The following is an 11,372-nucleotide window of genomic DNA, read 5'->3' on the forward strand; positions in this document are numbered from 1 at the left end:
ATGTGCTGTTAAATTGACTCATTCCTTTTTTTAAACTACTCTGAAACTGGAACTGCTCTAACATTCAAACTGTAGAGGTGTACATGTCTGTACCTGATTATCCCAACCTGCTTTGGGTGTGACGACTACCTTCCGGGTTACATGACACATTCACGGTCCCAGTGCTTGAACACACACATAATAGCAGGTCTTTAGAGCTGTCCGTGTAATTTGGGAGAAGGTAAGAAAAATCTCTTAAGATCTGCAAATGACAAATGGAAGTTTTAATTGAAGTTAGTGTCTGGTTCTTTACATGGAGAAGGCTATATTTATTTTATGTGATTGACCAGCAATGAAATGGCTATTTAAATGTATCACATTCCATAAAGTGAATGTAGGACCTAAATTACAAATAGTTTAAGCTAAGACATAAGATGGACTCATGTTTGTTTTGTTTAACATTCATTAGGGTGAAGCAAAGTGAAAGTGTGAAGATGGCAAACAGACCAGCCCTGCCCACTGCTGAAGGTGGACAAATACATGTAACGAGTAAAATCAGTGATTCCTTCTCATTTTTGGATGTCCTCTACACCAGACAGTTTGAAGGAGAGTTTGTTGAACCTCAACACGCTGAGCAAGTGGAGGAAAACTTTTACAGAGGGGCCCCACCGAACTGGTTAAACTTCTATATCAGTGAACAAGCAGTGTCAGATGGCAATGCAACTCCTTTTATCAAACGAGATGGATATGAAACCCTTAAAGAACAAATTCACCTGAGAAGAAAAGGCCCTGGGACATCAACAATTAAACTGTTTCATCAACAAGGATGTGGGGGAACCACACTGGCTATGCAGGTGCTGTGGGACTTGAGGAAAACCTTCAGATGTGCTGTTTTGACAGGCTCAACATTAGACATCACAAAAGTTGCGCAAGATGTGGTCAGCCTTTTTACAGCAGGTAGCCATGGCCACCAGAAAACGGTACTGTTGTTACTAAATGATGAGTTCATATTGGACATCCTCCAGGACAGGATTATGGAAGAGATTGCTGAACAGGATATAGAAATTGATTTGCCTGTGGTAATTTTACTGAACTGTGTGAGAAGCAGTGACGGGATTATCCACCAAAAGGAGCGTTCTTATGAACTGAGACAAAAGTTCAAGAGGAAAATGAGAAAATCTATAATTCTCAAAAAATCTCTCTCAGACAGAGAGCAAGCAGACTTTGATATGAAAAAAGAAGAGCTTGGCAGAAGATTTGGTGATCGGTGCAAGCAGTTTCATGGTTTTAACATTCTGCAGTCTAATTTCTCTCAAGCCTACATCAGGAACGCATGTGCTACATTAGAACATATCAAAAGAACAAATAAGCCACTGAAGATGCAGCTTGCTGCCTTCCTGTGTCTGCTGAACGCCTACGTACCAGGTTCATATCTCCTGGAGTCTCAGTGCCTGGACTTCCTCAGACATGAAGATGAAGATGACCTTTCACTGGAGGATCAAATGCAGCCTTTCAGTCATCTGATCGTCACCTTCCAACAAGGTGAAAGATCTGAAAAAAAGGTTTGCATGGCTCACAATATGATAGCTCAGTGTTGTACTGAACTGTTGGGTGATGCAGGTGTGACCAGAAGTGACACAACAAGACACTTCTTGAACAGTTTTTGCAAAAGTTATGTTCCCCCATGTTTGCTTGGGTTTGTCAAAGACATGCTAACCAAAAGAGAAATTAATATAATAGAGGACCCAACTGGTGTCATTAATGAGAAGAAAGAAAAGTTTTCCAGACTGATTCAAGATATTACAAAGACAGAAGATGATGACAAAAAGAAAGGCAAAAGTCAGAGTCTGTCAGTCTTGAAGGTGGCCTCAAAGAAATTTGATGACAACCCACTTTTTCCACAAACTCTTGCTCGTTTATATTATATAGAAATAGAAGACTACAATGAGGCAGAAATTTGGGCAAAAAAAGCAAAGCAGAGAGCACCTTGGAGTTCATATGTTGCAGATACACTAGGCCAAGTCCATAAGATCCACCTGAAGAACTTAAAACTTTCTGCCAAGCCAAGAGAAATTTTACAGCTGGCCCAAAAAGGCATTGAAGCTTTTGAAGATGAGGAACGACTTGCTGAGAATGAACACATGAAAGGCAAACAAGGAGATGGCAATAAAAAAGTCTTGCGTGCTTTAAACACCAGAGGGCTGTTTGGTTATCTGGAAGTTTGCACCCTGTTGTATGACCATCTTATCAGACATGATGAACTTTGGAAGCAAGTTCTCACAAAGACTGTGTCTCTGGGCTCTGTCCTGAAATCCCTCGGAGATGAGAAACTTTTCAGGTTTAAGGAGCTAATAAACAGCCTCAGAGATTTGGTTGAGAAAAGATCTGAATTTTTCGACACTTTTTTAACTTATTCATATTCTGTTGTAAAGAAAGAAGATCCAAACTACATTTCCAGAAAGACAATAGAATGCTACAAAAAGTATGTTGGAGACGCAGAACCAAATGATCAACTCCAGAAAGCCTTCCACAAACTTAAACAAAAACTGGCTGTCACTTCTCCGGGAGTACTTTCATGTCTTGAAAGATGCACTAGATCAGACACCAAGGACATTGCTGTATGGTGGAGAGAAATCTGCCAACACAAACATTCTGCTACACATGCCTTACTCAACTACGTTCTGGCCAATATCATGCTGATAAATATGAAAGAACCTCCGTCCAGCTCCGACTACCAAAGCAGCTTTAGAGAGAAAATGCCATTGGCTCCTGACATGCAACCCGAGTTTCACATGTTAGCTCTGCTGTTGTGTTGGCCTACAGATGGTGAAGACAAATTGACCTTTGACCTCCCTCATTTAATCCAAAATATTCTGTATTCCTATGAACAAGAATATAAGTCACTCTTTCAGTCAAGGTACCTTCGACCCATATTTTTTCTTGGACCGGGTCAGGGTCTGAACAGATTTGTTCACAGACGCAACCTTGAAATCTTGTGGACCCAAGATGCACTGGAAGACCCAAACACAAACTGGAGGAACGACGATGTTTTCAGAAATCCAACAGTCAAAGACAAACTTCTCAGGGTTAAAGGGGTGGTGAGAAATTACAGGCTGTATGCAACATTTGGCGGCACAGAGATCAAGTTGGATGTTAACCAAAAAGACAGCCTCTGGAACTCAGGCCATGTGTTCTTTTATGTTGGATTTACAATCAGTGGTCCTGTTGCTTACAACGTTCACAGAAGAACTGAGGGTAAGAAAATGAAACTATTAAAATCCTTTCCCTCAACAAATTAAATGCTTTCCTCTTTGAGTATTACATTTTTTCATGTTATAATGACAATAGTTGTTTTAATACAGCTAGGTTGATAATTTTACATGACCAAATGGTGTTTCCTCCATTTTTCTGCTTTAAAGATGCTAAGATTAAAAAGCATGTTTTTTATGTACTTATATCATATAGAAATCTCGCACAAGTTAAAGTAACGTTAAAATTGTGCTAGAATTATTGGATTTTGTTAGCTAGCTCTTTAAACATTAACTTTGCTTTAAGAAGAACCTTCTGAGAGACTTCTGAAAGCTTTTGGCAATGAAATGGTAAGTTACTGTTTCTGTGGATTTTTTTCTACTCATTTATTGCATCTTACAATAATTGTAAAGATTTCACAATTTCAATGACCATGACAATGTAAAAATATCTTGTACAACAGGACTCCAGTCCGTGGACGAAGCTGAAACCTGAAGTCCAGATAATGGACAAGGTTCATACTTACAGGTGAAGGTTATCACTAATTACAAGACACACAATGAAGTGGTTTGGGTTTAAAGTACCACTTTGTACTATTTGCAGTTTTGCTGTTTCTGTTCGTGCATGTGAACAGAGCATAACAGAGCATTTTGTCTTGTCTATTCAAATTCAGCCTGCAGTCTGAAAGTGGCAAATATGAATGCAGCGAGTCTGCCTTGCGGTGGGTTTGTAAGGAAACCGTCAGCTTCAGATACCAGTTTAGCTCATGGGAGCGATTCATGAGGAAACCTGTATGCATGGACTACATACCAGCAGGACCCCTAATGGACATCAAAGTCACAGATGGGAAGCTAGAGGAAGTCTGTCTGCCGCACTGGATCTGTACAGGTGAGCAGTCGTAAAACGCATATGATTGTTTTATTACAGTAATAAAGATATTTATGCACACATGACTGTTTGTGCTTTGCAGGTGAAAATGCAGCGATGTCAGACATATTTCGAGTTCTGCATGTGGACAGCAGTGGAGGTTATTTGGAGCAAGTGTCTGAAATGACATCATCCCATGTGAAGTTAAACAAGCCGGAGTTCTCTCTAAGAGGAGCCATGATCCTAAAGAAACTGGGCCTATATCTAAAAGTTTTTGCTGATGTCTTGATATACATGCAAATCACATCTGGCCTCACTCTGCACGTTTACCTGGTCCCACATGATCCTCTAATACAACAGGTAATACAATGCCACGTACTGGAGCAACAATATAAAGTAGAAGTGAGGAAAAATATATAATAACACAGAGAAATAAAATGCTCTCATTGATAAATACAAAAACACAGTGACACTACAAGGCAGCAAATTAATAGAGTTTGGTCTCTAAATGTTTTGACAACCCAACTGACAACATTACTGACTTTCAGGCAGAGAAAACTGCATTAAAAGTTAAGAACTTACAGCCATCTTTATGCTAATGTAATTTAATCATTCTTTCAAAAGCTGTTTTTTGAACAGCTTTGAGCTTTTTTTTAACTTTGTAGTTGTTACTTGTGTTTTCTTAGCATTTTCCCTTTTCAGTTTCATGGATTGCAGTAGTGCAAATCAATGTTCTCATCTTGATATAAACACAAACACATATGTTCTTTAAAGACATGAATAGATGTGAACACGATTCCCAAAGATTTCCAATCATTACTTGTATGTGAAGAATGGTCCATTTTTCCATGTTTCAGGAAGTGGAGAAGAAGGAGAAATCTGACGGATTCAGAAAAATCCGAAAGACAAGTCCTGTTGACCCTGTACAGCTGGAGAGTTATTTCTACCTCTCAACAGACTGGGACACAGCACAAATCTGCCCTGAGGTTTGGACTAAGCTGCACTTCTGTTCATTGCACCATAACATAGAAACAGCAAAAATCCTCAAGTTTCCATAAAATGTTTTCTCTGCAGAAACAGCAGTTCATGTTGGAGTGGAGCGACACTAATTTCTTTGAGGTGGTCATTGGAAATGGAAAAAGCGACTTCGGAAACTTGAAACTGAAACTTGAAGTTGAGCGCAGGGGAGGAAAGGAAAAGGACACCGTGTGGACGTGCGCTATCGGAACAGGTTAGTGCTTTATGCATATTTGCCCTAACGCAGCTCATCTAAAATATTTAGACCAGGCCAGTATTTGACCAGCTTGACCCCTTTTATTCCAGATGACTATTAAGCACAAGTATTCACCAAGAACAGGGTAAGAGGTTCGCTTTAATCCATGATTATTTTATAAAGTAAATTCCTTTTTCAAATCTTATGATTTGCTTATCAAGACATAATTTAAAAAGAAAACTGGGTTCTGAAACAACCTAAAAACAAACCTGAGAGAAACAAAAAGCAGTCTTTCTTTTTCACCCATTTGCTGTAAAGTTCTCGCTGTGGTCTGGATCACTGTCTCTTTGCACGATTTCCAGTTTGATCCCGTCGCTATAAAACAAAGCCCAAACCATCACCCTTCCACCGCCGTGCTCGACAGTTGGTTTGAGGTGTTTGTGCTGATATGCTGTTTGGTTTTCTCCAAAGGTAGTGCTGTGTATTTTGTTCAAACATGCCTACTTAGGTCTCACCTATCCAAAATATATTGCTTTTTTTTTTTCACATGCAGCATTGCTGCTGTTCTTTTTAGATAGAAGATATTTACCCTCTTTCCAAAAAAGCCCGTTCAAAACTTGTTCATCTTTTTCTAATTGTACTCTCATTAACTTTAACATGCTGAGGCCTGCAGAGTCTCAGATGTAGCTCTTGGGTTTCTTGCAGTTTCTCTGAGCAGGGCATGGTCTGATACTGGGATGAATTTACTGGGATAGTGACTCCTGTGTTGACTGGAAGCTATCTTGAATGTTTTCTGTTTGCGAATGATCTTTCTTCCCAGACTGAAGAACATCAGCAATTTCTTTTTAAAAACTATTATTGCTTTCCTATTTGGAATTGTGTTAACACACACCTGAATGCTCCAGACTAGGAAACTACTGAACGACTGCTTTTGTAGAGATGCTGATTATCAATAATCAAGTGCATTTCTGTATCAGCACCTGGCTGTTACTTGCACAGGGAGCAGTGTGCTTAGTTATTTAGCATTTTGGCTTAATTTTCACTAAATAATGACGTCATGTTGCTGTTCATCTAAAGTTTCAGTAATTTTACAGTCTTGTAAAGACCAGGAGATTTTCATTAGGTGCTGATATGTAAAACCTTATAACTGAAAACAGCTTCTTTTTTCAGAACTATATATTTATGAAAAACTATATTGTAGAGCATTACAACTTACTGTGTTTTATTATGTTTTACATTTGCTTTTTATTTTTCTGGACAGCATTTCATGGATCGCCATTCAACGGCTCTGATGGACAGTGAACGAGGCAGCAGCCGTTCTAGACAAACTCCAGAAAAAAGATCTGATCTCCAATGAGAAATTTGATGCTGTGAGAAATTTAAATGAGAGATTATTCAAAGATGAGCTCTATGAAGTCCAAGGGATAAAGTCTCTGAGGTTTCTCATCTATGAGCTTGAGTGAGCTCAATGTATTGTTTAGAGAATGTTAAAATATGAACCACATTTTAAGTTTTTTTTTTTTTTATTTAACTCAACCAAATACATATTTTTCTCTTGTTTAAAAAAAACCTTTCTTTATTTTTTTTTTAAATTGTTTATCTTGTTTTTATCTGTGTAATTTAATTTCTTTAACGTTTTTCTACAACATGGGATACAGATGTTAATGTTTACTCAGAATAAAATATTCTGAACTTTTATATTTCAATTAAAAAATACCTGATTGCTACAATTCTAACTTTTAGTCACAGAAATTTAAAATACTACATTTTGTGTCCAAAGGTTAAAAAAGTACAGTGACATGATGTGTATTAAAGTGAACAAAGTTTACAATGAAGCAGAAGAACCAGAAAAATAAATATGAAAATATTTTAAGATGGAAAAATGAGTGTGGTTTTATTTCCCAAAGGTCACAAAATGAGACTAATGTGCACAGTTTTTTTCCATTTCAGATAATCCATTTATACAGGATGCTACTGAGGAATGATGGGTAATAAATTAGATCAAACTGATACTTGTACATAATGAGGTGGAAAGTTATTGGTTCATCTGAGCGATGAGCCCCTCCAGCTCTGGACGCGCCTTGAACCGTGCTTGGAAATCAGCTTCGGTGTGCTGAGAGGTTCAGAGGGAGAGAAGTGGATTCGTTTTAAAAATTATGATATGACCAAAAACTACGCATGCATATTGCCTTTAAGAGTAAGATGGACTCTGGTTGGTTATAGTGAGCACTTCTAATGTTCTCCAACAGTTATGGACTAAAAGATGAACATGCAACAGCTTACTCACCTCCGTCACAGAGAGCTGAACTCCCTCTGGTTGATTCTTTAAGAGGACGTCCATGAAGACGGGACACAGCGCGGCGTTCAGAGTGCTCAGCTGGACAAAAAGTAATAACACCGTTAACAGTTAGGTCTTTAAAACCTGTCAGTACACCTGCAGCACCTGCAGTTTGAGCTGAAAGCACAAACAAAACCCCAAAAAACACAACAAGCCAGGTCTTACCTGAACGACTCGGTGGTGAGTCTTGAGGACAGCATCGACGTACGTCTTGGTGCCTTGCTCCTGCATCAGCATGACCTCTGTGCTCTTTCTTGGTAAAGCATAGCTGTACGTGGGAAGCATTAAAGAGCATTAAAGCTTAAGTCTACTACAAAGAAAAACAAAACAACTCACTGTAATTAAATTTGGCAGATGCAGAGGAACTCTGCTGCCATCTAGTGACCAAAGTCTGATATATCAAGGTTTAAAACTTGATCATCTACCATCCTTACTGTTGCTTTGATAGTTTAACTGTGTCAGTCCCTTCATGTGAAACGCATATCTAAATAATTTTTATTCCATCCTTTACAGGGAAAAACAACTTCTACAAACCTGCAGTTCATCCTAACTATGTTTCTATCTGCTGAGTGAATTGTTAATTACCCACACATAAGAGAGAAGACGGGGGACCTTTGATACCCGGTCTACCAATAAAATAAACCAAATCATATTTAATGTTGTTCGTATATGGAAAAGAATAAAAACAGTTTAACTTCAAACATCTAATCTTAATGAACAGGGGGCAGTTATAGCAGAAAATGGAAATGTTCCTATTGAACTTGACATGGTTTGCATCTCAGCTCCTTAAGTGACTCAGTTAAATGTTACCTGCTGACCTGCAGTGATCAGAAACCTCAGACCTGCCATCCAAACATCCTCACCTGTCAGCTACTTTGATGCCAAGCCGGTTGCAGAAGTTATGGATGTACTGGGAGTAATGTTCCACGACAGTCATGTCATATCCTGACACGTTCACATTCAGAGTGCCGTACGCTGTATCTGTCGCAGACATGATCCGTTTCATCTGGTGCTTGTCCTTCTTTTTCCTCGGCTAAAAGCAACAAAACAGCAAAGGGCCAGACAGTGTCTTCAGTTAACTCTATCCTGCAAACAATTTAAAATTCACTCTGGGAACCACAAGTAAGCCAGCAGTCTGACACTGAAGAGTTCTGTGAGGACACTCTGGTGGTATGAGGTCTTTAAGATGAAATGGGCGTGATTATTCAAAACTGTGTGTGTGAGGAGAATGTTTTTATTTTCAATTCTGGATTTAGCAGGTAGCCAATCAATATATTCTCCACTTGGAGTCTTACCGCTTGCTTAGGTAACAGATATTTCCACCTCCCAATGCCGTGGGTTGGCATGCCCTTGTACTGTCGTTCATTTACAGAGTGTGTGCCTAAGAAGAGAACAAACAACACTTTAAATATTCTGCAGCACCACGAGCAGTTTGCATTGAGTTTGCATACACAGGACACAAATACTTACACCAAACAGGATGCTGGATGGACGGTGCAGCCCTTTAAAGATTACAGAACACAGATTAATCATAAATAGTATCAGAAGGGGAGAAATCATCTCACCGCGATGTGTTTAGAAACATAAAACAAATTCTACGGTCTAACAATTGAGACTTGTTGTAAATGTCTGTGCTTCAATCTGTTTTAAAAACTGACAAATTTAACCTAATTGCTTAATTAAATTAAACATATAATGTCTGCAACTGGGAAAACCGAAAAAGCAAGGCAAAGACTTACCGGCAAGGTGTCAGCGCTTTATTCAGCAGGAGCGCCTGCTGTGCGACAGACGCCTGCACCTGGAGACAACATCACCTGTCAAATCCACTATTTATCACACTCATTTAAATTTAACAGTGTATCCCGGCAATTATGAAGCACAGCAGTATTTGGATATCCTCCTTCAGTATAACCATAAACACCCATTGCGGTCTTCCTCTTTTCCTCCTTGCCTGGCAGCTCCATCTACAACATCCTCTGTTTTTCCAGTTACCTCTACAGGAGCCAGAAAAGACAACGACACAAACACGGGGCTGGCTGACAGGAAGCTAACTTAGCTCCAGCACAGCTGTGACCTCTGTGAAGTCAGCAAACCTGTAGCAGAGAAAAAAACAAATAAGCGGGACGTCACCTTCCGGAAGACAGGATTCATCACTGCGCCTCTCTCTGTCGATATTTAATGTCAGATATGCTCAGACGAAACTCCTCACAGAACTGCATCTGCTTAGGATGAATAACATGCAATAACACACGCACTGGTGCAGACGCCGGAAGTCCGTGCTGTTTTTTGTCCGTCGGTTAAACAAGGGAGTACAACCGTTCCGGGTGTCGTGGCAAAACGTGATTACAGATGTTTCTGTGTGTTCTGTTTTTTTAATGCCTAATATAGTTCCTTATATTGGTAAATAACCTGTAGACAACATGATTTACAAAGCGGCTATATGTAGAATAAAGAATTGGCCTGTTTTAAAAGTATAAACTAAGACCACTGCACTACTTTCAAGCACTTCAACTCGTACGCGTCTTGATGTTGTTTTTTTATATTCTATATATTCTTCTTGATATTTATTCAGCTGTCTTAATTGCTTGTTTGTCCAAAACGTTTATTTTCTTTGAAGATATAATGATACAATAAATGTTTTATTTTAGTGGATATTTTGTTGACTCCATAAAGGATTTTCACATTCTTCCCATTCTGGACATCTTGCCCCTCTTTTACACCCTCATGATGTAAAGTTTTCTAGATCTGGCACTGCTGCTCTGTCCTCTGCATTAAAATGCACTCCCTTGGGGCAGTCAAAATGTATTTGTATTTGTAGAACTGTGATTCATGCTAATACAATCCATGCTTCCCTCTTGGCTCCACCTCTCGTGAAGAAGAGACTTTTGATGTCAGTGACACTTTCACCCAGATAAATATGGATATGCAAAAGTCACTTTGTGACAGGAATTTTCTTTCTGGCTCAGAATGAGCTTGACATGTTATAGGCCAATAATACACAACAGTTTAAATACTAGAGCAGGTGTAGTGAAATATATTGGCGCCCCATGACTTGCGTGGTTGAACAGGCTACTCCTGTACTGAAAGCTGTCTCTAAACTATCCCACTTAAAGGCCTAAACTAAGATTTTATTATTATTAGTCTGCAGTGATGGACCGATGAGGTCAGGCTGGGGTGTCTGTGGACTATGTTTGCATATGATGTTGCGACGTGTAGTGAGAGCAGGTGGAAGAGAGAGAGCAATGGAGACTGAATTTAAATACCTATGGCCAACCAAAGCAACAGACAGTTAACAAAGAGGTGAACAAGACAGTGCAGGCAGGGAAGAGTGGGTGGAGAAGAGTATCTGAGTGAAAGAATAGCAGCTAGACTGAAAGGGAAGGTTTACAAGATGTTAGATGTGCGGTTTGGAGATGGCGACTGAGCTGGAGATGCTAAGATTTTCACTGGGAGTGACCAGAAAGGACAAGAATAGTAATGTGGATTTTGGAGGGACAGCTAAAGATGTTTAAGGTGGTGCTGCCAGGCAAAAAGGAAGAGCACAGATGAGGTTCATGGATTTAATGGAGGAGTACAAACAGAAGGTTGGTGTGACAGAAAAGGAGGATGCTAGGGATATGTGATATTTGTTTTATTTTCTTTCTTGCCCATTTTCCTGTGTTTAAAGTCTTCAGCCTGTTAGCTTTAAATGTCCTAATCAAACTGCAGTAATGCGTTTCCTGTACA

General features: G+C 39.3%; 2 protein-coding genes across 4 annotated transcripts; one reads left to right on the forward strand and one right to left on the reverse strand.

Moving 5' to 3' along the window:
- Positions 1–136: 136 nt before the first annotated feature.
- Positions 137–7,231, forward strand: LOC113019134 (sterile alpha motif domain-containing protein 9-like). Of its 3 annotated transcripts, XM_080298494.1 has the most exons (10): positions 137–220; positions 449–3,234; positions 3,535–3,578; positions 3,692–3,756; positions 3,902–4,116; positions 4,199–4,455; positions 4,953–5,081; positions 5,170–5,326; positions 5,419–5,453; positions 6,570–7,231. In XM_080298494.1, the coding sequence occupies exons 2-9, from the start codon at positions 474–476 to the stop codon at positions 5,427–5,429; spliced, it is 3,639 nt and encodes a 1,212-aa protein (XP_080154620.1). In that variant the 5' UTR covers positions 137–220; positions 449–473; the 3' UTR covers positions 5,430–5,453; positions 6,570–7,231. The 3 variants fall into 3 exon arrangements, with proteins under 3 accessions (XP_080154620.1, XP_080154618.1, XP_080154619.1); XM_080298492.1 differs by lacking the exon at positions 5,419–5,453; XM_080298493.1 differs by lacking the exon at positions 5,419–5,453 and having other exon boundaries at positions 3,538–3,578.
- Positions 7,176–9,952, reverse strand: mrpl48 (mitochondrial ribosomal protein L48). Its single transcript, XM_026162673.2, has 8 exons — positions 9,777–9,952; positions 9,386–9,444; positions 9,117–9,148; positions 8,942–9,027; positions 8,510–8,679; positions 7,812–7,914; positions 7,596–7,685; positions 7,176–7,421 (listed from the first exon to the last, which is right to left on the reverse strand). Exons 1-8 carry the CDS (start codon positions 9,795–9,797, stop codon positions 7,344–7,346), a joined length of 639 nt encoding a protein of 212 aa, XP_026018458.1. The 5' UTR covers positions 9,798–9,952; the 3' UTR covers positions 7,176–7,343.
- Positions 9,953–11,372: the final 1,420 nt, after the last annotated feature.

This window comes from Astatotilapia calliptera, chromosome 3 (assembly GCF_964374335.1).
Source record: "Astatotilapia calliptera chromosome 3, fAstCal68.1, whole genome shotgun sequence".
Classification (NCBI taxonomy): Eukaryota; Metazoa; Chordata; class Actinopteri; order Cichliformes; family Cichlidae; genus Astatotilapia; species Astatotilapia calliptera.

Excerpts from the sequence above, each read along its gene's own strand:
- LOC113019134 (XM_080298492.1), top strand. The coding sequence starts at position 474 with ATGGCAAACAGACCAGCCCTGCCCACTGCTGAAGGTGGACAAATACAT. Across the intron at positions 3,579-3,691 it reads AAGCTTTTGGCAATGAAATG|GACTCCAGTCCGTGGACGAA; the intron begins GTAAGTTACTGT and ends CTTGTACAACAG. Across the intron at positions 5,327-6,569 it reads GACGTGCGCTATCGGAACAG|CATTTCATGGATCGCCATTC; the intron begins GTTAGTGCTTTA and ends TTTTCTGGACAG.
- mrpl48 (XM_026162673.2), bottom strand. The coding sequence starts at position 9,797 with ATGAATCCTGTCTTCCGGAAG. Across the intron at positions 7,915-8,509 it reads GGCATCAAAGTAGCTGACAG|CTATGCTTTACCAAGAAAGA; the intron begins GTGAGGATGTTT and ends TCCCACGTACAG. Across the intron at positions 7,686-7,811 it reads CTCACCACCGAGTCGTTCAG|CTGAGCACTCTGAACGCCGC; the intron begins GTAAGACCTGGC and ends CTTTTTGTCCAG.